Genomic DNA, 27,504 nt, shown 5'->3' on the forward strand with positions numbered 1-27,504 from the left:
AGGGAAGGAGGTTTGGGCAGCCTCAGAGCTCCAGGCAGATGGAGCTGGAAGAGAAATGGATGCTCTGAGCATCTCCTCAGATTTAGTCGCAGAGGAAGGAAAGGATCCAGAGCTGAGGGTGTGAAACGGGAGCAGCTGGCGGCGCCCGGGCTGTGGAGCAGGGCTGGGCACAGCTCTGCCAGCAGGAATCTGCTCTTGGGGAAGGACAGACAACTCTGGGAGCTGCCCAGGATTTCCCTGGGAACGGGACCGAGCTGGGCGGTTTGAGTGGAGGAGCAGAGCTGTGTTTGTGGGGGCAGCCAGGAGCAGGGCTCTGCTGGCCAGGGAAGGGGATCCCACCCTGGACTGGGGTCTGGGACGGGGGGAGACTCCCCTCGAGGGCAGGAGGGCTCCCTGCCCCACAGACAGACGGATTTCTCAGGGTTTTATCTGGCTGTTGCTGGAAGAGCCGAGCCTGTCATTATTTACTGCCATCTGTTAGAGACACGAATGGCAGCTGCTCCCAGTGATACCTTACAGCTCACAGAGGCTTTCAGCCCCCAAAACTCGAGCCCCCGGGGGATTTACAAAGACAATGCAACCCATCTGATGCCGTAAGAACAGTTACTCGTTGGGCTGGTAACACTCAGTGGAAATTTAGCTGTTCCTTGTAAGCTATTTGCATCTCTGGGAACATTACATTTACACAAACGTGTTTGTATCACTGCTAATATTTCCCTCTCTGAGAGGCCTGGCCTGTGTGGGTGCTTAGAGGAGGGTTTGTGTCAGATTCCCGTCTGCGACAAACCTCAAGTGGAATTCATCACATTTTTGATTCAGGAAGAAATTTTTCTCTCTTTTCTTTTTTTTTTTTTTGGTCCATTTTGAAAGGCCTGGGTGCACACCCTGCACAGTGAGATTTAGAAGTGATTACAGTGAGCTGGGAAGCAGCTGTCTGACATCAGTGGGATACAGAAAGCCTCCCAAAGACTTTTTCCTTTGCATAATGTTATCCTGATCATACTCCACTGATCCCACTAAGATGAATTTGTTCTGGAGAGCAATAGAAAAAGCAGAGGGAGAAGCAACTAAAATGTGGGCAGCTAAAAGTGTCCAGTCCTGCAAGCTGGATCCAGCTCGGTGCTGTGGCTGCTCCAGAGCTCTGCTCCCCACGGCCAAGCTGTGACCTTGCACAAATCTCCTGGGCTCTTTGTGGCTTGGTTTCATCCCTCATGAAATAAGGATATTGTCACTCACCTTATCTGCAAAACACTTTGAGGTCTGCTGGTAAAAATTGCTGGGAAGGAGCTTAGGTGAGATTAGAGTTTGATATTTCTGGGAGTGCAGGGAGCAGAGCAGATGACAGCTCTGTGTGTGCAGGTCAGGCTGTGCCCGGCCAGCGAGGGCAGACAGGGAAGGGGATTTCTTCAGAGGCACACAGAGGAAATTGCTGAGGTGTGTTTTGATCAAGAGTTATCAAAACTTGCTGGAGCAGAAAGAATCTTAAAATGCTAATGAGCTTTTGTCTGTGCAGCCTTGCTTGGGGCAGTTTCTGCTTTTCTCCAGGCTGACTTTGCCGTGCTGCTCAGGCCCTGCTCAGTGTCCAGTCCTCTCTTTTACTGTCTCTTTCTGGGGAGGGTGAAAATCCTCCTCGCTGAACCATTCCCCAGGAGTGTTGTTTTGCATTGTGAAAAGAAAGTAATTTTACCAAACTCTCAATTTTTACAGGAGCAGGAGCGCTGGCTGCGCTCCTGCAGGCAACCTCCGTACCCGAAGGATAATGTGCATTTCCATTTTATTGTCTTCTATTTTTACCCCGTTTTGGGGAGGAGGAAGGGCCGGGACACCCTTGGGACGGGCAGTGCGCGGGCGGGTGTGGCCGGGGTGTGGCCGGGGTGTGGCAGGAGGGACAGGGACAGGGACAGGGACAGGGACAGGGAGGTGGCACCCGGCCCGCACATGGCACACCAGGAGCAGCCCCCGGCTGTGCGGAGCCGCTGCTGCCGCCGCCTTTGGAAGGCGAATTGAAGCCCTGAAATAACAACTGCCACTCCCTGCGGAGGGAAAGCAGCCGCGGTTAGCGGAGCCTCCCGCTGCCCGCTGGCCGGTGACACAAGGACGTTCCCCTCTGTGACAAGAGGGTGACATCGCCGCCCTCCCCTTGTCCCCGAGGAGGAGCGCTGGGCTCCTGCTGCCCTCTGACAGCTCCTGCAGCAAGCGGAGTGGGAGACATGTGCTAACCTAAGGAGACAGCAGATGGGTGCAGGCGCTTTTAAGAACAGCTGCTGGTGTCTCACTCAATAATCCCATTTTTAACAAATCCCTATGATAGCGAAAAAATGCTGGAAATTGGGTTTTTCTGTCCTCTCTCATCTCTCGAGCCACACTTGACCTGTTCAACATGATCTAGGGATTAAAGGCTTGTTATTTTAGCTTCTCTATAATAGATCAGAGGCTGATCTCTGTCAGGCTATTGAGCTGCTATTCCTTGGCTCTTCCCCTCTTCCCACTTTTCCTTTTGTGTCCCAGGTTCTGTGGCAGTCCAGAGATGTGACTCCTGCTAGGGGACACTCTTCCCCAGCACCGTGTCATCAGCCCAGGGTGCTGCCTGCAGAACACTTTGGAGCTCTGAGGCTCCCAATTCTAAAATCTTAAAACTCTGGAAGCTGGGCAGGGAGGGAAGGCTTGGCACCCTCCCTTGTCAGCACCGTCCCCCTCGGGCCAGGAGGAAGGAGGGGTGGGGAAGGAGCCTTGCTCTTCTCCGGGGGGCTCCAGACGTGTTTTTCTGTCTGGGACCCGAGGGAGGGAAGCTTTGGAGCCGATGCTGTCGGTGCTGAGCTGTCGGCTGTGGGTTGAGGTGTCCTTCGTCACCGCGGTACCGCCGCGCTTCAAACTAATCACGCCTTTGCCGACACAACACTGCCGCTAATTCCCTCGGTTCCCAGGTGGGGAAGCCGTGTCACCGAGATGCAAAGTGGCTTATCCAAGGTCACCGCAAGGAAATGGCACGGAGAGGGAGAGCTCAGGTTTATCGGCTCCCGGTGCTCCCCAGTGCAGCCGGTGCCCTTCGGGAAGGTGTTGCTGATGGACAGGTGTGCTTGTGCACGGGACAAAGAGGATTCTTGATTCTTTTTTTTTTCCCCGAGGAGGGAGGGGCAAAACGTCTGTCGGGGGTCTCTGGGGGCTCCGGGGGAAAGCCGGGCCCGTGTTTGCCCAAATCCCCGGCTGGCAGCTCCTCCGACAGGTGCCAGTGGGTGCTCCCCGGAGAGCACGGCCCCGGAGAGACCCCGGGAGAGGGACGGGGGCAGAGCGGCACATCCCGGAGAGGCACCGGGCAGGGGTGGGGGCAGAGCGGCACATCCCGGAGGGGCACCGGGCAGGGATGGGAAGGAGGGCGGCACATCCCGGAGAGGCACCGGGGCAGGGATGGGAAGGAGGGCGGCACATCCCGGAGGGGCACCGGGGCAGAGCGGCACATCCCGGAGAGGCACCGGGCAGGGGTGGGAAGGAGGGCGGCACATCCCGGAGAGGCACCGGGGCCGGAGCAGCGCTGGGGGCAGAGCGGCGGCACCCGCGGCTCGGGCGGGGCGGCTTCGCGGGGCGGGGCGGGGGCGGGCGCGGAGCGGCGGCGGGAGGCGGGCGCTGTCCATGGCCCTGCGGAGCTCCGGGCGGCCCCGGGCTCCGCCGCGCCGCCGAGCGAGCGAGCGATGGGCAACACGGTGCACAAGACGCTGGCAGGTACCGGCGGGGGCGCGGGGCCGCGGGCGGGGGGCGCGTCCTGCCCCGGGGATGCTGCGGGCGAGCGGCGGCGGCTGTGCCGCCCCTCCCCGGTCCGAGGCTCCCCGGGAGAAGCCGAGCGTGCCAGCGATGCCCGGAGCAGCCGAGCGTGCCGGCAGTGCCCGGAGAAGCCGGGCGTTTCAGGGTTTCTCCGAGCCGCTCGCTGCCGGCGATGCGCGGCGGGCGGGGATGCTGAGCGCGGGGTGAAGCGGGGCTGATCCCGCAGCCGGAGCGGCGCTTCCCAGCCCTCGGAGGGGATTTCTGCTTCATTTCGCCTTCTCGTTATAGATTTTTTTAATACAACTTTTTAATGGGGAGAGACGTTAGTTCGGAGTGGCCGGGTGAAAGCTGCAGTGAGGTCTGAAATGCTGGGTGGGCTGCCCTGGCTTTAAAACTGCCTTTTTAGCCAATTCTGCACTCAGACAAGAGATGTACAGATTCTTTTCCTTTGCAAGTTCGTAACTGTGGGGTTCTCTCCCCCCTCGGAGAATCTGTGCATAATAAAAGCGGTTGGTCTCTATAGAATCAACAGTGTTGAATTACTGAGCCCTTGCCAGGCTGTATCTTCAGCTACTTTGCTTTTCTTCTCCTTTCTGCTCTTGCAGAGCTCCTTCATTGCATCCTTTGTACTTCAGGCTCCCATAAATAAAAAGGGTATTATTAAACTTATTTAAAGAAGCAGGAGGACCTATTGAACACATACACGTCTGCCTGTAATCAGCCCGGGAGCTGAATATAGAAATAAAGAGAGGAATAGATTAGCATTTGGATGTGCCATATATTGTCTTTGCAAAGAGAGGGTGCCTGGGACCTTCAGGGCACAAAAGAAAGCTGCTAGGCTCGTGGTTTAGCTATGAAGCAGTGATTAGATTTCTAGTTACATCTCCTCTAGTTCTCTATTACATTTAAATGGGACATTAGCTCCTCTCACAAGAAGGAAGTTTTCATTTTTTTCAATACTTCACCACCTGGCAAATAAAGGCATCGTGAGGAGTGCGTGACCTTGGAGAAAATTTATTTTGCGGGTTGACTTTTCAGCTGGGGGCACGTGCAAAAAACTGGGAGGGGAAAAAAATCAAAAAAGCAGCCAGGGAAACATCTTTGGGTCAGCAGAGGTTACCCCGGTCAGGCTGGAACTTCCCGAAGGAAAAATATCTGTACCTGCTGGGCCGTGGGATCTCGCTGAGAGCTCTGTTGCAGAAGGCTGGGAGTTGTACCAGCCCTTCTGCCGGGTGCTAGAACAGTCTCTCCTGAGCAGCCTCCACATGCTCAGCCCTCCACACGTGAATTTAAAAAAAGGGATGACATCAGCTGCACCGCAGCTCCGTGATTCAGGACTTCCTCGCGGTGCTTTCAAAAGGAGTTGTTACAGAGGAAAAGTTTGATGGGGGGAAAAAATGAAGGCTTGATTTATGGAGACCTCCCAGCTCAAACGTTTGTTCTGGTGGCCTAGAAAATCTCGGTCGTGCCCCTCCAGGTGGAGGCTGTCTGGGAGGATCGCACCGCTGGGGATGGTCCATTTGCAAACATTTGTCAAATTGCGCAAGGCAAAGCTATGCAGGACACTTGAATGCCTCTGCTGAGGGCTGGATGATGCTGGAAATGCGTCTGTTCCCCAAATTCAGTTCGCTTTTTGCAAGAGTAATGACAGCCCAAAGGAGCTGTTAACCTGTGGCTGCAGAGGAGCTTTTGGATGTTTGCAGTTTGGAAGGTTATGAATGTCTTTTGTCGGGTTGGACCCCATTCAGCAATTTTTCATATGAAATTGAATTTTGGATGGATTGTTTGTCTTTCATTATCCAAATGGCATTGTGGAGGGAAGCAGGTTTAGAACTGCTCTTGGAACAGTCCTTTTGAAAATTAGAAAGTTTTTCCGGAAGACTGAATGCTTGGATGAAATCCTATTTATAAATGTGAGGGCTGTTTAGAATTACTCAAAGATAATCAGTCAGAATTAAGTCTGTCCTTTTCTTGGTCCAAAATGCACCTCTTTCTTCGCCCTGCAGACTGAGCAAGGCACTTTCACTCTCATTTTGACAAACAGAGGAATTGTTCTCTGTCCCATGGACTGAAGAAACTTCTTAACAAAACCCAAACAATCGAACAGAACATCTTCACACTGGAATTTTCTTATTTGTGTTAAATCGATTCAGTGCAGAATCACTTTGGTCGTTTTGTTCACCATAAATAGCTAAAGGCAGAAAAAGCCTTTTCAGTGCAATCAAATGTAGAGGGAATGTGGAGGGACCTGGCTCCTGGAAAAGCCAAACAAGCAGCAATTCAGGTTTTACACAGAAATGGCAATGCTTTTCTCAAACAGCAGAATTCAATTTTAAATCCTATTGGGGACAACTCATTTTTATAGCCGACCTTGTCCAAATGTGCTTGAACGAACCGTTCCTGTTGCATCTTTCAACCCTCGCCCAGCCTCATCCCTTTCTCCGCACGTTTCCGTGGAGCGATGCAAGAGCACACGCTATCGGTGCCGGAAGAATCCGTGCCGGGAGCTTGGGGAACTCGTGTTTGCCAAGTATCCCATGGTTAGCACGCAATGGGCCCAGGCTTTGTCAAATTAACAGCGAGGCTCCGAGCGGAGCGGCACCCGAACGAGTCGTGAGGCTGCGGCTAATGAGAGGCAGCTCCTGGGGAGGCATTCCCCAGGAAGGGAGCTGGGATGCGTCAGATGCGCTCAGCAACAGGCCTGAGGTGCTGCTGGAAGTGTCTGTTATCTGGGTGACAGCTAAATGACACCCGACACACGCGGATGCTGCCTCCGGGCTGCCCCGGAGCCCTCGGGATGCTCCGGGAGCAGCTCCCGCATCTCCCGCAGGAGCAGCTCCGGCACAGGCTGGGGATGGATGTCGCTGTTCCCCTCCTCGCCTCCCTGCCCGTGGCCCGAGGTGATTTGCGGGCAGGTGGGTGAGGCAAGAGTTGGTTTTTGAGGCGCGGTGCTGGCCTGGCTCCTGCGGGTGATGGGCAGCCCCTGGGCTGGGAGCTGCTGGATCTGTGGGATTCGTGGCTCTGTGCCTGGTTTTCTGCAGGGAATCGCTCTGGAGGCGGGGTGAGAGAGGCAGGGAGCAGCACAAAGCGCCCTGGTGTCATGGATGGCGCTCCTTTCTCCACGGGGCTCCTTTCTGCAGGCACACGCAGGGCTCAGGAAAGGGTTAATAACCAGTGGGAGCTGGGACCTCAGCAGGGCAGGCTTGGGAGAGGGGAAAATTCCTCTGATCCAGGGAAAGCCTTGTGAGGAGCAGTGTCTGGGAGCCCGTGGTGACAGGGGAGGGTGGACAGCTGCCGGGACACAGCAGGCACTCAGCACCCCAGGCACAAGGGAAGGACTTTCCACTTGGGATCCAGCTGTTGGTCCTGACCCAAATAGGGGCATTGGTATTTCACAAAGCGGCCAAATTCCCTTTTTAGAATCTGGCTGGGATCTGATTGCTGTGCTTCTCCCACAGCCTTCCTCACAACTGTGAGGAATACCAAGTATGAGTGGCATTTGTGTCTGGTAAACACGAGGGAGAATGGGGCTTGTTCTGGCACAAGTGACTTCGGTGCGAGAAATTATTTTGTATTCTTAAGGAAAAGGCTTCTAATCACTGAACCACCCCCACCAAGGCAGAAATCCCAAGTTTAGACCTTCACCAGGCTGGTGCTCCCATCTGCCAGGCCAAATGGGGATGGTTAGTTGGTCCTGGTTACGGCACAGCAGCAGGAATTTACAGCATGTGGGTTAAAAAAGACATTTCTATGTATGCCTTTCCAAAATACTGATTCAGTTCTCCTCTAAGAAATGAGGAGCAAAGTCCATGCAGTGGGAAAAGATCTCTCTGCCTTTTCCAGGGGCTAAAATCTCACTTGAAGGAGCACTTTTGTTTAGATTTGTTTTCTGGTCCCTCCTCCTTCGGCTGCTAGTGATGCACTGTGGGAGGAGTTCTCGTTATTGTCAGGAGTTCAGTAAATTGTTTGGTTTGGCTCCAGTCTGACTTCAAAAAAACTACAAAAAACCATTTCAGGTTGTTCTGGTTTGAGTGAAAAAGGCGCCTGTTCAGACCAGTTTTTGGTTTGGGTTTGGTTCAGTGCTGATCAACACAGACTGCAGGTGTTAATCCAGCCCAACTTTGCCTGTTTTTCTGCATCTTTTAGGCTGGGAGTTGAGGTTCTGAGAGTCTGTCACTGATTTTGATGACTCCCTGTGTGACCTTTGAGCAAGTGGCTTTATCACAGGATTGCTTTGAACATAAGGAAGGTAGGAAACCCTGGCTCACAGGGGGTACAAGAGTTAATTAATTATGAAGCATCTCCTGGAAGAAGGTCACAGAAGTGAAAAAAAAAGAAAAAGAAAAAAAAGATTAATTCACTGCTTTTTTAGCATCCTTCTGCTTTTCCACTCTTCTGAAGAAACCTGTGAAGCTGCTCAGCCTTCTGTGGGATTTAGAGCTGCAGCAGGTTGATTGTGCACTGAGGGCTCTCTTTAACCACTGTGCATGCCCCAAACTGTGCTGCAGCCAACTGGCACAATTAATTCAGCCTTTGGCACCTCGGCTCTGGAGGCTGGAGGAACAACTGTGCTCCAATCCAGGCAGGCATCACCTCCCAGTCTGGTGTTAAATGGAGCTGTGTCATGCCCCGTGGCCCACGGGCTGTCACACACACTGTGCCAAGTGTGTCATTAAAGCCAGAGCTCTCCCTGCTCTCCACTGGCTAGTGCTGGGCAGGTGCCCTCTCTCTTTTTTTAAAATTTTAATTATTTATGCTCCAGAGGGGAATTGCTTTGCTGGGAATTCTGGCAAGCAGCACTTTCCCCACTTTTATTTCTTTTTATTTCTTTGGATAATTGCTGCGTGCCGGGAGGAGCTGTGTGTGTCAGCATCACCCCCTCCTGCAGACGCTGAAAATCCCACCCCAAGGTCTGTCTGTGCAGGCAGAACCCTGGGAGAGCCCTCCCTGCAGGCAAGGAAATCGCTGCTCCCCAGCACCTCATCATCCGACAACCCATGGAAGCGCTGGAGGATGTTTAAGGTGTTTAACTCCAGGCAGGCAGGTTTGAATGTGCGGCATTCCTGTTTATTTGACAGCAGAGGGATGAATCACTGCCAGCCTTGTGCCGGGTTTCTCTCCGGTCCTGCTGAGGATCCTCTGGCGTGCCACATTTCAATCAGGAATGCCAACCAGCACCTCGGGATTTCACCTCCGAGCTCCTCGGGGCAGCCGTGTCCTGCCGCAGGGTTTGCCTTGAAAGGAAACATTTTCCTCCTCGGCAGCATCCCGCTGTTTACAGAGCCTCTCTGGGCGCCTCGGCTGCTAAATTAGGAGCAGCTTTGCTAAGGTGGAGCCTGCCCGTGATGGATGGGTGGGCTGGGGAGAGGAGCAGGGGCAGAATGGGCAGGGGCAGGCACAGGGAGAGCCCTCTGCACGATCAGCTTCCCTGGAGCACACTTCGGGTCCCACCTGGCTTTCCCCACGGGGAAGGTGTGTGAGATCCCTGTGTGAGATCCCTGTGCGGGATCCCTGTGTGAGATCCCTGTGTGGATCCCTGTGTGAGATCCCTGTGTGGATCCCTGTGTGGATCCCTCTGTGAGATCCCTGTGCGAGATCCCTGTGTGAGATCCCTGTGTGAGATCCCTGTGTGGATCCCTCTGTGAGATCCCTGTGTGAGATCCCTGTGTGAGATCCCTGTGTGGATCCCTGTGTGGATCCCTGTGTGGATCCCTGTGCGAGATCCCAGTGTGAGATCCCTGTGTGAGATCCCTGTGTGAGATCCCTGTGTGAGATCCCTGTGTGGATCCCTGTGCGAGATCCCAGTGTGAGATCCCTGTGTGGATCCCTGTGTGAGATCCCTGTGTGAGATCCCTGTGTGGATCCCTGTGCGAGATCCCTGTGCGGGATACCTGTGTGACATCCCTGTGTGGATCCCTGTGCGGGATCCCTGTGTGAGATCCCTGTGTGAGATCCCTGTGTGGATCCCTGTGTGAGATCCCTGTGCGAGATCCCTGTGCGAGATCCCTGTGCGGGATACCTGTGTGGGATCCCTGTGTGACATCCCTGTGTGGATCCCTGTGCGGGATCCCTGTGTGAGATCCCTGTGTGACATCCCTGTGTGAGATCCCTGTGTGGATCCCTGTGTGAGATCCCTGTGCGGGATCCCTGTGTGAAATCCCTGTGCAAGATCCCTGTGTGGATCCCTGTGTGAGATCCCTGTGTGGATCCCTGTGTGGATCCCTGTGTGAGATCCCTGTGTGGATCCCTGTGTGAGATCCCTGTGTGAGATCCCTGTGCGGGATCCCTGTGTGAGATCCCTGTGTGAGATCCCTGTGTGAGATCCCTGTGTGAGATCCCTGTGTGAGATCCCTGTGTGAAATCCCTGTGCAAGATCCCTGTGTGGATCCCTGTGTGAGATCCCTGTGTGGATCCCTGTGTGGATCCCTGTGTGAGATCCCTGTGTGAGATCCCTGTGTGAGATCCCTGTGTGGATCCCTGTGTGGATCCCTGTGTGAGATCCCTGTGTGGATCCCTGTGTGAGATCCCTGTGTGAGATCCCCCAGCTCTGCACTCTGCCGTTCTGTGGGGAATGGATTTGTGTGATGGTGTGAGTTATAACATCTGTATTGTCTCAGCCTTCTCATGAGGCTGAAAATCGAATAAAAATTTCTAAAACGCCCCTCACTTACCCCATTTCTGAGTCAAGAAAGGGTATAATCGACGCATTTCCATGTTATTACCCTGTGTTTATCCCCCTTCCCCTGCCCAGGGCAGGTTTTGGGGGCAGTTTGGAGTCCTGTGCCCTGCACAGCAGCCAAACCACAGGGCTGACTCACGACCTGCACCTTCCCTGCTCCTCAGGAGCTCCTGGGCCACTTCTGGGGCTCCCTGGCACCCAAATTCTCCAGCCTCACCCAGAGGCAGAGGTGCCAAGGAGTGGGGAAGGGCTGTGGGGGAGGGCCTGGCTCCGTGGCACATCTCAGGGAAGTTCTCAGCCTGCAGCAGCTGCAGGAAGTCTGGCTGGAGGAGGATTTCCATACTTTGTTCTGTCCTCTCATTCAGGCAGCTTCTCCACCCTCGTTTGGTGTCACTGACCTGTCTCCTGGAGGGGACAGAGCCTGGGCCAGTGGTGTTTTGGTGTCCTTAGTGAGGTTCTGCCACTTGTCCTCCCCGTCCCACCTCTCTCCCCAGAGCCATCAGCAGGGGCAGGCCCCCCAAGGCTCCCTCAGATGAGATCTGTGCTCATGGGAGCACTTTGGTGGGAAGGAGATGCTGTTTATTCTGTGTTCTTCCCTATCTTGGTGATGGCTGTGTTTCTTTTCCCTGTGTGTGATAAAAAGAATGAATCACTGGCACTGAGAGAGCTTTATTTCAGCTTACCTGTGCCAGCTTTTCCCTTCAGACCTGGATGCCCTGTTGTCTCAATTACTGAGTGCTGGAACATGAATTCCTGGTGTCTGAGCAGTTGGACTGGGGCTTTGGGGAGGAGGGAGGCAGGAGAAAGTGATTTCTTGCTTGTTAATTTGTTTTCCCCTCTGTGTCCAGGGAGATCTCCTCCTCTGCTTTGTGTAAGCAGGGCTTGCTTTCCACCCAGGAGGTTTTTTTCTCCCTGGGTTCTTTCAGACCTCTGGCAATGGAGCAGCTCAGGAATCTCCTGCTGAGAGGATCTGATCCCAATCCTTCCCCCTCTCCAGCAAAACCATGTCTTTTTCCCTTTCTGCACCCTTCTGCTGTTAGGAAACCAAATCAGAAGATAAAAAATGATTTATTGCTTCAATTGGACAGGAAGATTCCTTAAAGACAAAACCATCCAACTGCACTTCAAAGCCTCCCCAGTGCAGCTGGGAAATCACATTTAGGATTTTTTTAAGAGCTGCTGATGCTTTGAGGGGAGGAGGATGGATGGAGTCGTGTTTGTGGGGTTGTTGGCTGGAGAGTTGCATGTAACAGGTTTTGGTTTTGGATTTTGCTGGTTTTACTGTGGATTTTTACATAATAATGATAATTCTGTACTTTGGGAATTCTCCTGTTTTAACCATTTTCCTGTGATTGCTCTCCTGATAGGAATATGTCTAATGGTTATGTGGGAGAAATAAATAGACACATAAAAGTAAAGCTCTGGTTTTTGTTGGCTGTGTGGCAACACAGGGAAAACAATCAGTCAAGAAAGAATTCCCTCAAGCAAAAGTTTTCCATCAGGTTTCCAAGTGCCAGGGAATAAAGATTTTTGATTTTTGGCCTCCTCTATAACTCGAACATTGAATCCTGCAGGCCCTGCCTGGAGAAGCCAAAGATAAAAGATAGACTATCCCATTTGGCAGCACAAATGAAATAATTTCATTCAGGTTTATCTTGCTCTGCTCAGAGATAACTGGCACTGTGGCACAGCTCTCCTGAGCCTCTTATCTGCTCTGCTCTCCTCGGGACACCAGCTGCTCAGCTGGATGTCTTCTGGAATTTATGGAGTGCAGTTCAAAAGTTATCTCCTCAGCTTGAAAGCACGATTCCTAATGAGGGAAAATTGCTGTTTCTTGGGGTCTTAAACTTGACATGGTTGGATGGAGCTTTTTTATTTCCCTGGGAACGCAAAACTCTCCTCGAGATCTGCCTGGTGCAGTGTCCTGGGGGTGGCTAAAATTCTGTCTAGGGGAGCAGCTCAGAGGCTGCAGTGAATTTTGGGGAGAAGACAGGACCAGGAATTTTGAGTATGTGCTCTCCAGAATGCAGCCAGGCAGGTTAGCACCCATGCAAAGCCTTGGTGGAATACAAGAAATAAGAATAGTTCTATCACTGGAGATCATAAAGAATAAGTTATTTTTATTTGTTTATTCATCAGCCAGGAATGGAATGAGTAGAACTGGACTACCAGTGCTAAAGGTGGGTTTGATAATCCTGGTAGGCTCCTGGCAAAAATCTGTGTCCCCTTGTGACCTCTTTAGGGGCTGTTCTGTGGTGGTCCTTTCCTCAGGACACCTGAAAAAAACTCTTGATTATTTTGTCCTGCCAAATGAAAGGGTTTCCAAGAATGAAAACAGAAATCATTTCCTAAGTGGTTGCTGCTTGTAGAGATAAAGAGCCTCTTCCCCTGGCGGGTGTTTCAGAATTCCAGGGGTTTTGGTGCTCTCTCCTGGAGTGGAGGTGTCCTCTGCAGGGTGCAAGGCAGATCCCCACAGGGACACCTGATCTGTGGGGTTTGAGCACTTAAACAGCAATTACCGGGTGATTTGGCAGCATCAGAGCAGCTCAAGCTGCCGATGCCATCAAAGGCACAGGGTGAGGAGGACAGAAGCTCCACAAGGCTCAATTTCAAGGAAATCTAAGTTTATACAAAGTGATCTCAGCTCCTGTAGTGTGGCTTTAAAGACCCGAGCCTGGAGTAGGGTTTGTGCCTGGGGATTGTTATCCAGGGGATTGTAATCCCTGTTACCTTTGGGACTGTAATCCCTGTTACTTTTGGGATTGGGATCCCTGTTACCTTTGTGATTGTGATCCCTGTTACCTTTGGGACTGTAATCCCTGTTACCTTTGGGATTGTGATCCCTGTTACCTTTGGGATTCTGATCCCTGTTACCTTTGGAACTGTAATCCCTGTTACCTTTGGGATTGTGATCCCTGTTACCTCTGGGATTGTGATCCCTGTTACCTTTGGGACAGTAATCCCTGTTACTCTGGGAATTGTGATCCCTGTTACCTTTGGGACTGTAATCCCTGTTACCTTTGGGATTGTGATCCCTGTTACCTTTGGGATTGTGATCCCTGTTACCTTTGGAACTGTAATCCCTGTTACCTTTGGGACAGTAATCCCTGTTACCCTGGGGATTGTGATCCCTGTTACCTTTGGGATTGTGATCCCTGTTACCTTTGGGATTGTGATCCCTGTTACCTTGGGGTTTTGGAAGGGGAGGGAAGAGCCCACACAGCCCCCCTGACCCCAGACACACAAACCCAAACTCTGTTCAGGGACCAAAACCCACCTCCCGAGCCCCAGGGCTGCTCCCAGGGATGTCAGAGTGGCTCGGGGCAGGCTCTGTCTGACTCCAGGATGCTTTTCCCACTCCGTGCTGGGCTGGGGGCCTCGGAGGGATGCAGGAAAACTTCTCCCTGCCTCCCTTGATAATCTTAAGAGACCTTCTCCAGCCTAAACTCTGCCTCGTGCCTTCAGACATCTGACAAGTGCTTTATGTAAGACCTTTCAGATCCGTGGAATTGTGCAGGAAGAAGGATTTTTTATTGATTTTTTATTTTTTTTTCTGGAATAAGAATTGCCTCCTTCCAAATTAGCTTAGTCTGCTGCTGACGTCACCCGCTGTGCCAGGGCCCGTGAGCTTGCCAAATTCCAAGCTCTGAGATGTGGCAACCAGAGATCTGCTGGCCCTGGGCACCCTGCCTGCTGTCAGAACTTCCATGTCTAGACAAAGGATGCAGCTCACCTGCAGGGCTCAGCCATCCCCTCTGTTTGTTTTGCTAGAGCACAGTCATTAAGAGATGAATTTATATTAAAGGCTTCCAAGAAATGCCTCTGCAACCCCAATGTTTATGTAAGGGAGACCGAGAAATTCATAATTTATTGAATTTGTGTGTGTTCTGCTTGGGATTATTCATTGGAGGAACATACTAAGTGATTTTTTGTATCCTAGTAACCAACTGCGGTTGCTTTTCCATGAATAATCTTTCTAGTTTAACTTGACCAGTCAAATCTAGAAGGGAAAACTCAAATTAAATTTTCAAGGCTCAGATAGCTTTTGCAGGTGAGAGAGAACACATTTTTTTCTCCCTCATTTAACCACATAATGATCAGATTGACAGATGCTGTCTGGAGAGTTGGATTTTCCTGAGCAGAATAATGGTGGAAGTTTGACTCACTATGAACTGAGCTCCAAAGCTTTGATTTCTTTAATATTCATAATTAATGAATTGGTTAAAATAGTCCTTTCCTCCCTCAATCTGATGGTTTCCAGGGCAGATTTTTAATAGCAATGCAATTATTTCCCTTTTGTGGGGAGCCCAGCATGGGGGGTCTCCCATCAGCTCATGAGGACACTCTGATGGTTAATTAATAAAATGATTTGTGAATTATTTCTCCCTGCCTTGCCAGCCCTGTGTGGAACAGCTGGAGTTTATAGCTTAAGAGGAGCGTGTTCACATTTTTCTTCTCCAAAATTTATTTTGATTCAAAAGGAGCCCCTTTTCAAGGCTATGTTTTGAGGGGTCGTGCTTCTTTCAAAATGCCTTTTAATATTTCTTGCTCTTAGAAATGTTAAAAGCTACTTTGAGAAGCAAAACAAAAATAAGAATTTCCTTCCCAGCTCCCTGGGTGAGCTCCTCATTTCTCCCACCCTCGTGGAGCACTCAGCTGACCATCTCCAAGCAGAGGGACATTCCTCCCTGAGAGGTCAACACCACTTCTCATTTTAAACCAAACTCTTTTCAAAGCCTCTTTTTGTATGCATTCCTATTTAGTCAATGTTTACAGCCCCGTGCAAATTCACTGCACTCCTGTAAATACCAGAGTCTGTGGGCAGGCTGGAGGAATCCTCTCCAAACCACGTCAAGCAGCTCTCAACCACTGGCTCAGATTTTCCTTGGAGATGAGATTAATGGTGTGACCAAGTCCAGGAGGAGGGAGAATCTTTCCCTGTGTGCCTCTGGATTGTGACCATGCTTTCCCCCTCCCTGATTTGCCCCTTCCTCCTTACCTTGGGCACCTGGAGCAGTCCTGCTTTCCTTGAAATGTTGGGTAAGGCAGTGCTGAGGATGCTTCTGTGCCCATATTCCTACATTTCCCTTTCTGTGCCCATATTCCTGCATTTCCCTTTCTGTGCCCATATTCCTGCATTTCCCTTTTCTGTGCCCCTATTCCTACATTTCCCCTTTCTGTGCCCATATTTCTGCATTTCCCTTTCTGTCCCTATTCCTCCATTTCCCTGTCTGTCCCCATTCATTCCTGCATCCCTTTGGACTGATTGCTGCTGGGTATCTCCAGCTGTCACTCATCACCACACACTCAGCATCTCAGATCTCTGTCCTACCCAGCCAAGGCTCTTCCCAAGCTCTCCCTGTCTTTTGGATGATCCTGGGGTTTACAGTGGTACTGTAAGAATCCTGTTAAGAATCCTCAGATTCTGGAGAGGAAGATGCTGCTGGCACCTGAATCCCCAGCAGAAATGTGTCCTTCAGACTGGGAACAAATCCTGGCTCCCAGCTCCTTGTAGATCTCATTTTAAGTTCCATGAGGAGCTGCTGAGGGAGCTGGGAAGGGTCTGGAGCCCCAGGAGAGGCTGAGGGAGCTGGGCAGGGGCTCAGCCTGGAGAAAAGGAGGCTCAGGGGGCCCTTGTGGCTCTGCACAGCTCCTGACAGAGGGGACAGCCAGGGGGGCTACCCTGACAAGAGGGAACGGCCCCAGGCTGGGCCAGGACAGGCTCAGGGTGGAATCAGCAGGAATTTCCCCAAGGAAAGGGAGCTCAGGCACTGGAACTGCCCAGGGAGGGTTGGATCCCCATCCCTGGAGGTGGCACTCGGTGCTCTGGGCTGGGGACAGGGTGGGGACGGGCACAGCTGGGACTTGGTGACCCAGGATGGCTTTTGCAACCAAAATGATTCTGGGATTCTTTGCTGGTTTTCCTGCAGCTCTGTTTTGATCAGGCATTTCAAAATGCCCCATGAGCAGTGAAAGCCACAACACTCAGTGTCTGATGGATTTGGGACCAGGGAAATCCCTGCTGTGGCTCTATTTTGGTAACTTCAGGCTCCCTGTCCGTTTGGAATCCCTTTCCCAGCTCAGAATCCCAGGGACATGATGCAAATGGGAGCTTCTGGGTGTCCTGAATTTCGAAGAACTGGAGGGACAGTGTGGAGTTGTGTTTTATTGTGGCCAGAACCACAGAGGCTGTGAGCTGTCAACACATAATTGTGCATTTTGTGTTTGGTAGTAAAAGTTTGTTCTACCGAAAAAAGAACAAGAAGAACTGCCCGAAGAGGAACAAATTCCTTCTCTCTTTGCAGCTTTTCAGATGTGATTTATAGGTGTGTTTTTCCAAGTAAGTCCAAACAAGGCCAGTGAATGGCTCTGAATTAGTTTGATTCTGTTAATTGAAACAAGAGACATCTGGGTGGAAATGGGAGGGTTTAGCAGCTGCTTTTTTTGTTTCATGTGGGGTTTCTAATATTCCCAGTTCCACAGTTACCAAGGAGTGCTGTTGGACTGTGCACCGGGGTTTAGAGGTGGAAATGATCAATGAAAACCACAAAAACCCCAAAACAGCTGTAACAATAACAACAACAACTGGCAGCTCTGCAGTGAACTGTTTGGAAGGAGTTCTGCTGAACAACAACCTGAGCTTCACATTAAAAAAGTGAGAAAACAGGGTGTAAATTAGGGCTTGGTACTGCCTGGACCTGGCCATTGCAGAGCTGTTTGCTCTATAATTCACAGCTTCACCCCAAGGATTCTTTCCTCTGGGGCAGGGAACAAAAAAAAAATTGTTTTTGTCATTCTCTGGCTTTTCAACAACGCAAGGAATTGTGTCTCATCTCCAGATTGTTTTTGGTTCACCTGCCTCTATCATATTTTGGCTGTGATACCACAAAGACAGATAGAATAAAGGGAGAAAAATGCTGATGTTGATTTAGGTGTGCTGGGTTCAAACCCCACTGGAATTAAGGTTGACACAGAGGCTTAAAAATAAACCTCTCTTGCTCAAATCCTTCTCGTGTTGAAATAATTGAAGACATTTGAGATGAAGGAAGGGCTGGGGTCATGGTGTGTCCAGTAATGGTATGACTGTATTTTTTTTTTTTTTTGTTTGGACAGTTTAATGTCTTGAAGTAGGTCTTGTTTCCTCTTATTAATTCCTGCAAATATCATGGAAAAGGATCTCAGAGCTGAGCCAAGTGTTGCACAACCACCTGCCTCTCAGATTGCCTTCACAGCTTAGCAGAGAAATCTGCATTTTTAAAAACCTCAGCTAAGGAAAAGAGGGATGCATCTTTTTTTAGTGGGATGTTTTCCTGTGTTTCTGGACCAGAATGTTACTCTTTTTTTTTTTTCCTTGCTTTTTTTCTTTTTCCCTTTAAATTTTTTTTGGATTTCTCTCTGAAGTATTTAGAAAAAAAGCCCCAGCTTGTTTGTCTGAATATTTACTAAAACAGCCAACAAAATATGTGATGTTGTTGTACAGGTTGGACTGTACATGAGTTGAGTGAGGTCATCAGAAAGAGAGTTTGGCCAGATTAAATTTCCTTGAAATCTCCCTGCTGGGACAGTGCTGGCTTGAGGAAGCAGCCCACCAGTCCAGCCCCAGGAGAGCTCCCAGTCCCACCAGTCCCACCAGTCCCACTGTCCCTCGGCCATTCCTCCAGGGAAACCAGCCTGGCAGAGGAGCAGAGCTGTGCTGTGCCCCTGATTTAATTATAACCAGTTATTGCTGTTGTTTTGCCCTGTTTTGGATTCTTTACATATTGTTTTGGAAAAGCTTAGTGGGATCGCAGCCTTTGTATATATAAAATATAGGATGATTGAGGAGCTGGCCACTGCTTTATTTAGCTTCCTCAGCCATGCATTCCTCCCCAAGTATTCTCCCCTCCTGCTGCCAGATCACTGTTTAAATTGTGTGTAAATAGAGAAGGAACTGTGGACACAGTTAAAAAATGCTGGAAGAGGGATTTACTGGGAAGAACACCTTCCCCCCTTTTCCCGGGGTTTTTGGCTCTTAGGGCAGATCTGAAGCCCTCTCTGGGTGGCACTGTTAAATCTGATGGCTCTCTGGTTATCCATCCCTGTTTGGACTGGAATAGCTCCAGTGTTTCTTTTCTTTTCAACTGAATTCTTTGGAGTGTAGAGAAGTTGTAATTAGGAGGAGGAAAAAAAGGGACTCTTAGAACCACTGTGAAGAGAGATAAAGACAAAAGAGGCTCCTGTAAAAGCGAGGAAGCAAGGAAAAAGAGCAGGTTTGTTCCTTTTATCTGGAGGGGGTTTTAGGGAAAAGTTGAAGGTGGAATGAATGGCCAGGCTCTCCTTTCTGCACCTGCAGCATCGCTCCAAGTGCTGATCTCGCCCTTCACAGGGTCCCAGAATGGTTTGGGTTGGAAGAGACTTAAAGATCACCTTATTCCACCTTCACTAGCCCAGGTGCTCATCATCATCTGCAGCTTTTCTTCTTGCCCAGCCCTGGAGCTGGTGGATTCCTGTGCTCAGGGGGAAGTTTTTGGTGTTTTCAGGGAGTGTGAAAATCACAGCTCCTGGCTGGAGCCTCACACGCCCCACCTGAGTCATCCACTGAACCTACCAGCACAGCTCATGGCCTGGCCTTGCTCCAAACATGCTTTTGGGAGGTGGGGAAGGCGTGTGGATTGTGTACAGCCCAAACCCAGAGGGATGGAGATAAGGTAAACACAGCTTTTCGGGGCTTTTTGGAGAACAATGCATGGAAAGTGAAGCTCAGTTGCCACTATCGCTCTTCAAATCTTCTTTTTTTTAAATTTTCCCTGTGTCACAAGCTGCCCTCGTGGTGCAGTGCCTGTCTGTAGGGGATGGGTGGGTTTCCTGCAGCAGGGAGACAACAAAATGATTTCCCTCTTTGTGTTCCTGTCCAGAAGAACACATGGATGGGCTGTGGGGAGGATGTGCTGAGTCCCAGAGCTCTTTCCACGAGTGCTGCATTGAAACCGTGGCATGGAGTGGAACTGCAGCTCTGAGGATGTTCAGAGGGAATGCATGCCATCCTTCAATTTCATTAAAGGCCATTAACATTGGAATGACATGGTCACTATTTATAAATGCCTGCAGCAGATGACTTGCTGCAGCTGGCCAGGAGAAAGTGCTCAATGGAAAGAGGGAGTTTATTTGCATTAATGGTCCCTGCGTGCTGCTCTGGCAGCAGGAGGAGGCTGAGGGCATGGACCATTTCAATGTCAGTGATTATGGCAGGCACAAGTTCTTGTAACTCTCCGACAAATCCCAGTCCTGATTGGAGAAGGAGAGTGCCAGAATGAAGCTTTTGAACCAAGGTGTTGCTCTGAAAACCTGAGCTGTTTATCCTCTCTGTGGGGCAGGAGTTGTCTGGGAAGTGAGAAATGAATGGGGAGGAACTGGGGGCAAGGAGACCAAGGCAGGATTTTTGATCTGTGAGGAATGCTCTGTGGTCTCTGCTGTGCAGAGGGATCAGTCAGGAGCAGGGGAGGGGTCTCAGAGAGCCTGGAGGGGCCAGCAGCACTCCCTGACACAGGAGCTTTTTGGGGTCTCTTGGGCTGCTCTTAGGCTGGGTCTGTACTCTCACCTTGGACCCTATTTCTCTATGAAATTAGCAAATCCAAGCAGAGCCCAGCCACCCCAGAGAACACAAGGGTTTTGCTCACATCTCTGCCCCTCTCTTCCCATCCTGGGGTCTCCAGCTGTGATCATTCCTCCCCGAGCAGTCTTTCCAGCCTCAAGGGTTGCATATTTTAACGCCCTCTCTGCTTTTTAGTGCACATTGCCTGTTTCTAGAAAACAACAAAAACAATAAATCACAGAAATAAATGTTTTAATCCCCGACTGACAATCACCAAGCATTTAGATTTGGAAAATATTCACTCTTCCAACCTAGGGATGATCATTTCCAACCTAGCATTCCTCAGAAACCATTTGTGGAGTTGCTTTACGAGCCGTCAGCTGCTCACTCCTCGCTGCTTTTGGTCACCTCCCAAAACTCCGTGATGGACTCAGAGAAGATAAAGTGAGCTGAGCAGACCTCTGCTCTCCTCCAGCTAAGCTCCACTTTCTAAAGAAGGTAACAATTTTGCAGAGCCATAATACATCAAGTCAGGAGTTTGCTTTGCTGGTGTAGCATGTTGCACATGCAGCTGGTTAGTGAGAGCACAGCCCAGAAATCCCCACTCAGAGCTACAGTGAGAGTGGCTGACTGATCATTTCTGACAAGATGTTTTTATCTGTAGCCAGTAGCCAAAAGTTCCAGCGAGTTCTGCAGGATGGCTTCAAATCCCTGCCCTGTCTGGGCGCTGCCTGGCTCGGGAGCGCGGCTCTGGGAGCCACAGGAGCCAGGAGCTGGGTGTCGAGCCCTGGAACAGCCCAGGAGGAGCTGTGCCATTTCCAGGGCTCCTCATCCATCATGCAGCTGCTTTCATCGCTCGCACTGAAGGACTTAAGCAGGGATTATGGCACCAACCCTGCCTTTCCTCCGTCCCGCTCGCTCTGTCTCTCATTAACCAGCTCGAAGAATTTCTTACTCGAGTTGCAGACTCATTGACCCAGATTCCCTAATAATACAGGGAAGAGGAGATTTTTTTTTTTCCCTGTGCTTAATCGCTGGCTTCTGTGTATACTGAGTGCTATTTATATGCAGGAGGACTAAAAGCCTGTAATAAAGATGGGGCCAACTTTGCAGCAAACTTCCTGCGTGCCCAGAGCAGGAGGCACAGCAGGACAGAGGCAGAGGTGGCTGTGGGTGGATGTTCCCATCCCTGCAGACCCAGCAGGAGTTTTTGTTTTGGGAGCCTGATCCATCAATATTGGTATAGCTCAGGGCTCCCCACTTTGCTCTGGAAATGCTTCTCCATTGAAGTCATGTGCTGGCTTTCTTTGTGGCATATTGGATTTCTTCTACCACCAAAAGCAAAGCCAAGCAGAAGAATATATAATATAATTAATAATATACTATAATATACTATAATATACTATAATATTCTATAATATACTATAATATACTATAATATACTATAATATACTATAATATACTATAATATACTATAATATAATATAATATAATATAATATAATATAATATAATATAATATAATATAATACAATATAATACAATATAATACAATATAATACAATATAATACAATATAATACAATATAATACAATATAATATAACATAACATAACATAACATAGTAGTATTGTATAATGTATAACATAACTGATATCATTAATATAACAATACTATATAATATAACAATATTAGATATTATTGTCATTAATATAATACATTCTATACAATAGATAGAATTCTATATCTTCTATATATAGAATATTCTCCCATATATATACACATATATACATACATACATACATGCATACAAATATATATATGGGAGAATATTCCTGCCAGGCTTTCCTCAGCCTCTGGGGCTCTTCTAGGTCGTGCAGGATTTGCCATCAGCACTTTCCATCCTCAGAGCAGAGCTTCTGTCGTGGTTTATTTTCTGCCCTGAGCCAGCTGGTGGTTCCTGGGAGGGACACGTCAGAGTTTCAGCTGCACTCCCCATCTTCTGCCTTCAGTGCTGCTGCCGTGAGGAGATTCTGGGATAACCAGGAGAGTTTAGGCTTGGTCTTGGCTTTGTTTCCAGCACATCCATTTTTTTATGGGATGTGGCTGAGCTTTGGTGTGAGCTCCTCACTGCAATAAAAGGGTTTAAGTTGGAAGGAGCAGCAATGCAGGAGCTCTTTTCCTGAGGACACACAGGAGGAGGAGCAGCCTGGAAAATACAGTGGGAAATGGGAGGTGGAACAAGCTGGAAATTCCTGCAAGGTCCTGCTGGAGTTGCCTTTGCTGGTTTGAGAAAAAGGATCAGAACTAAAGGATTTTGCCTAATGCTGTTGGCAAATACCTCTCTGTTTTCATGGAGGTACACCTAGAAGTCCAGAATAAATATGTCATTAGCCCCTGCCTGTAAAAAAAAATGATTTTAGCATTAAAAAAAAAAAATCCCTCATAAAATGTTTGATTAGAAGTTTTTCTTGTGGAGACAGGCACAACTTGATTTTGTGAGCTAAAGTCAGTGCCTGTTCTCTGGCAGGGATTTTTCTGAACTGTTCTGCAATGAGAAATGATGTATGTCCATGAGATATTTGCCTTGAGAGTTACCCCAGTGCCACAACACAGCTTCTTTTAGTGAAAAAGTGACTTTTGTCTGCCTTTTCTCCTCCCCTCCTTCACAAGCATTTCTTCAAAAATTTCATATTTCCTGTAATACATCACAGGCTCTTGAGTGTCCCCTTAACACCTCAATTTCTGTCACTCTCTTGCAAATGAACCGTTTCTGAATTCCCTGGAAGTTTCTTTCAGGGTAGAAGAAATTACATCAGAACAGGCCTCCAGACTGGTTGTGCAAAACATAGGAATTTACACAGAGGAGTTTATTAATTGAATTTTCCAGTGTTTGAGCCAGCAGGACATTCAGAAATGAGGCAGATTTTTTTTTTTGTTGGATTTGGTAGCCCAGCTTTCCAAATCTACACCATCGAGAGTGGAATAGGCCACCCCAATGCTTCCCACAGAGCTCCCTGACACATTTTCTGTATTAAAAAAAAAAAAGAAAGAAATGTCTAGACAGCTCACTAAATTTATATGTGAGCAGATTTGTATCTCTTGTCCTCAGAAGATAAGATCGTGTCGGAGCAGAATCCTGTTTCGTGCTGCTGGGGATGTTTGGTATCTGCAGTAACAGCCTCCCCTGCCTCTTCCAGCCTCCAGTGGCTCCAGCAGGGGAGATGCTGTGCTGATGCCTCAGGTTTGGCTTTTCTATTTTTCACATTCTGTGCTGCTTCAGTGTGTGGGTCTGGGCTCCTTATGAGGAGCTCTCTGCACAGAGCAGGAGACAAAACAATTCCTGCTCCAGCTGGGCACCAAGGACAAATGATCCCAATCTCAGGCCAGGAGCACAAACCCCGTGGGCTGGAGAGAGAAAAACAAGCAGGGTGGGACTGCAGGGGCTGAAGCTGGGATGGGACAATGAACTGCAAGGTGCAAATGGAGCAGAGCTGATCCCAGGGAGAGACCCCGTGCCCGGCCGGGCATTTTGGGGCCATTTTGGTTCATCTTGGGTACAGCCCTGGCTGGGCTCTGGGGCTGCCCCAGGTGCATCCATGGAGGAGATCCTTTGGATAAATCCCTGCTTCATTCTTCAGCTCTGTCTGGTCTCTGCTCTAGCTCAGCCTCCACAAGGCATCAGTGGGATGAGGACTTTGAGGATGCGCTTTGACTGGAGCACACTGGGATTGACTGGGATTGTTTCCACCCCTCGCTGTCACGCTGTGAACTCACCTTTCTTTCCCCACCTGGTGGGGTTTTCCTGTCACAAAGCAAACTCCACATGCCCCTGTCTGCAGACACCTTGCTCAGTGTGCAGCAGCAGCAGCAGCCACCTGAGTACCTGCAGGGGTAGGAAGAGGTTCAGTGCTGCAGATAAAGCAGAGCCCATAAAGATAAACCATGGGTGTGTTTGGTGGATTCCCCTTTGCTGGGCACGAGGCTCCAGAGATGGATTTCAGGCTGCATGCTGCTGCTTCTCAGCCTCTTCCCTGAGCTTTTCAGCCTATCTCTGAACCCTTCAGCCTCTCTCCTGAACCTCTCAGCCTTTCTCTGAACCTCTCAGCCTTTCTATGAACCTCTCAGCCTTTCTCTGACCAAGGGCAGACCGTGCTCCCTCAGCATGAGCCGTGTCTGCTGCCAGCTGTGGATGGTCCCAGTAATTTTCCCCTCTCTGTGTCCACTGCACAGCCCTGTTTGGCACCAAGCTGCTCCTTGGGATCCTGTGGGTCTTTTTGTCATGGATTTACTTGGGAAAGGCCCCCAGGAGCGGGCTGTGGGAGCCAGGGAACGTCTCTGGTGCAGACCATGGATTTACCGGTGACGCATGAGGATGCAGCGCTCTCCTCCTCCTCCTCCTCCTGTCAGGCTGCTCCCGCTGTAGCTCTGCTCTCCTTCAACATCATTCCCTTCTCCCCCATTTTAGGGATATTATTCCTGCTGGGCTTGTCAGGGCAAGTGAAGACAGGATGGATCTGGCTCGAGGTCACTCCCCAGCTGAGCAGCCTCCTCCATCCCACGCCCCACGGAGAGCAGCAGCCTCAGACAGGGCTCTGGAGCTGAATTTTGTCTGCTGCTGTCAGTGGGATTACAGTGCCACTGCAAACAAATGGGTGAAAAAAAAATGTTTATTTTTAGAACTGGAACCATGATAAATATGTGGAATTTGTCCAGGGTCTGCCTGCTGTACCTTTTTGAAATGCAAAGTGCATGTCTGTTAAAATACATCTCCAAAGGTCAGCATAACCTCTGGAATGAGTGTGCTGGCCTTTTGGAAAGCAGGTGAAGCTTCAGATGAGAGCACAGGCCCCCAGAACCCAAATCTGCCTCAGCATCATCTGACACCACAAGGATGGAAATGCTGCTTTGCCAAAAGGATTTATCCTTCAGGTTTCAGTGAGGAGCCTCAGACCATTCCTCACCCTTCACTTCAGCTGTTCCTTCCATTTTCCTGCCTTTTATATTTGCTGGTGCTTTTGAGGGATGTGCTGTGAGTGTCATGTTTGAAACTGCTGAAAATGGGGATACAAAATGGAAAACTGGAATAAAAAGAGAGATGGAAGCTCAAGGCAGCCCTCAGTGGGTTTGTATCCCCTGTGGTGATGCAGCCAGGCTCGCAGGGCTCAGGGGTTGAAATGTTTGAGAACCTCACATTTTTCCATCCTTTTAGCTGCCCATGAGGTGGAGGAATGTCATTACTCTCTTTTAGACAGGGAAGTGAGGCAGAAAGAGAAGGAATGACTTGCTCCCAAGAGTTGTAGGAATCTCACAGCTGAAGGAAAAAAAAAAAGAGTTGGCGTAGCTCTTCACTGCCTGTCAGGGACCCTGGGTAGGGTGGCACTTGTGCCACGAGCTTGGCTGTCGTCATCCCATCTTTGGGTGGGAATGCACAGCCGGGAGAGGAGAGGCTCTGGAGCAATAGCAGAGGGAATAAACACGAGCCAAACTGTGGAAGCCGAGCTGCAAATTAGAGCAATTCAAAGGAACAATTGAAAGGCACAAACATCCTGTTGAGCTTGGAGTCCCCGTCAGCACCTAATGAGGAAAGCACATGCCCCAGCTGAACCCCGGGCGTGTTTCAGTGGGAAAACTCTGCCTCCCTGCTCGGTTTGTGGCAGGCTTTATTCCACAGGCAGGTGTTCATGTGAAGGGGGGAACAGCTTTATAAATAAATCATCCCTTCATTTCCGTCCGAGCGTTTCCTATTGTTTAGCCACAATATGCTTTCCTGTTTTTTTAAAAACAAAACAAAACAAAAAGAGTCCTCCTCTGGCAGGGTGGACCCAAAGCTGTGTTTGAAGCGGGTGCCAGTGTCCTTGCTGTCCTGTCACTCATGCTGGTGGCACTGGCACTGCCACCTTGGTCCTCTGTGCCTTCTGAGAGGGGCAGGGGAAGAACCTGCCTGGGAGCAGTGCCGGGGGCATCACATCCCTGGCAGGAGCCTTGTCTCCATCGGGGGGCTGTGGGAGGAAGGCTGGTGCTGTACTGGGACTGGGAAAGGGGATTTTGGGGAGACAGAGAGGAGAACAAAATCTGTCTTCCCTCCTTCCTCCTCCTGGCCAATGTGGGTCATTGAGGCCACGGCACTTGCACCAATAGGGGCGTTGTTTTTAACCATTTTACAAACAAAAAGCAGCTCAGTGGGTTATAAAGTGAGGATTTCTCTGCCCAGCCGGGCAGGGTGTGAGGTGGCACAGAGCCCACCCAGTCCCTCAGGAGCCCCTTGGGATCCATCCCAGCTCTGCTGGACCCAGGTCCCACCTGAAGGGCGCAAAGGCTGTGTGAATGCACTGGGAAAAAGGGGTGCTGTGTGGGGAGGCCAGGCCAGCAGAGGCTTCACCCTGCCCTGTGCTGGCTGGGTGCCTCCTGGAGCCCCCAGACCCTGCTCCCTTGGCAGCAGCTCCGTTTGTCAGGGGTGCTGACGGGCACACACACGGAGCAGCACCCACATGAGCACGGGTGGGCTGTGCTGGGAGCAGCCATTTCTGCATTTTAGCTCTTCAGCAGGCAAGGAATGAGATTTCCCCTGGAAATACAGAAAGAAATGCCCCTTCCTGGGGAACCCTGCAGTGCTGCTGGGAGCAGAGGTGCTGTGCTGGGCAGGGGGTTGAGCACCTGGGGAGGATTTTCCCTTCTCCATCTGCTCCAGGGCTCTTTTCCACAGCCCTAGCACGGAGCTGGTACCCTCCCTCACTGGCTGAGAGCAAGGATGTATTAATTTCCACTGGTGTTTGACAGGATTAACCATTGCACAGCGACTGTCACGTGCAGGACAAACCAAGAGACGAAGCACCTTTTGATTGTTATTTATATCTTACTGCAAACAGGAGCTTTTTGCCTTCATAGGCCTTTGACTCCCGTTCCAGATGCCTGATTTGAAGGGCTAATCCTGTGCTCAGATCTTGCTGCAACCTCTCTTCTCTTTGCTCAGTGCCTTAGTGCAGGTCCCAGCCTCTCACTGCCCTGTCTGCTCTGGTTTTGCTTCCAAAAAAAAGCTGCCACCACTGCGGCCCTCCTGCCAGCTCACCCAGCTGAGCTCCCAGGATCTTCTGGTGGGTTTTTTCCAGCAGAGAGAAATGACAGAAAATCCTTCCCTTGTCACGAAGCAAAGCCTGGGGTTCCACACAGGGAGGGAGCAGCTTGAAGGAAGGGCCTGGCAGGTGGCTGCTAAAGCTTCAAGCGTGGCAAAAGTGTTCAGAATAATTGTGAGCATGTGATGGGGTTTTATATTTAACAGGATGGCTTTGGGCATTCAGGATGTGTTCCATTTTTGCTTTAAACATCTACAAAGCCAGGTGCAGAGACAGGAGGAGAGGTGGAGTGGGTGGGGAATGGGGAGACCAAATTCCCTGGAACACCATGGTGGTGGTGGGAACCCAGGACCTGGAGCAGGTTCCCATGTGCTCAGGGATATGCAAAAAACATTGTCTCCACCTCAGGGAGCTTCTAGCTAAGGTT

General features: G+C 50.1%; 1 protein-coding gene across 1 annotated transcript in view; it reads left to right on the top strand.

The window, feature by feature from the left end:
• Nucleotides 1-3,640: 3,640 nt before the first annotated feature.
• The window catches only part of NEURL1B (neuralized E3 ubiquitin protein ligase 1B), a 34,610-nt gene continuing 10,746 nt past the window's right edge, over nucleotides 3,641-27,504 (top strand). The window contains exon 1 of the mRNA XM_084215903.1: nucleotides 3,641-3,717. Within this exon, the coding sequence (XP_084072029.1) occupies nucleotides 3,687-3,717 (31 nt within the window). The 5' untranslated portion in view covers nucleotides 3,641-3,686. The remainder of the gene's footprint in view (nucleotides 3,718-27,504) is intronic.

The sequence above is a fragment of the Fringilla coelebs genome (assembly GCF_963513975.1).
Source record: "Fringilla coelebs genome assembly, chromosome: 15".
Taxonomy (NCBI): domain Eukaryota; kingdom Metazoa; phylum Chordata; class Aves; order Passeriformes; family Fringillidae; genus Fringilla; species Fringilla coelebs.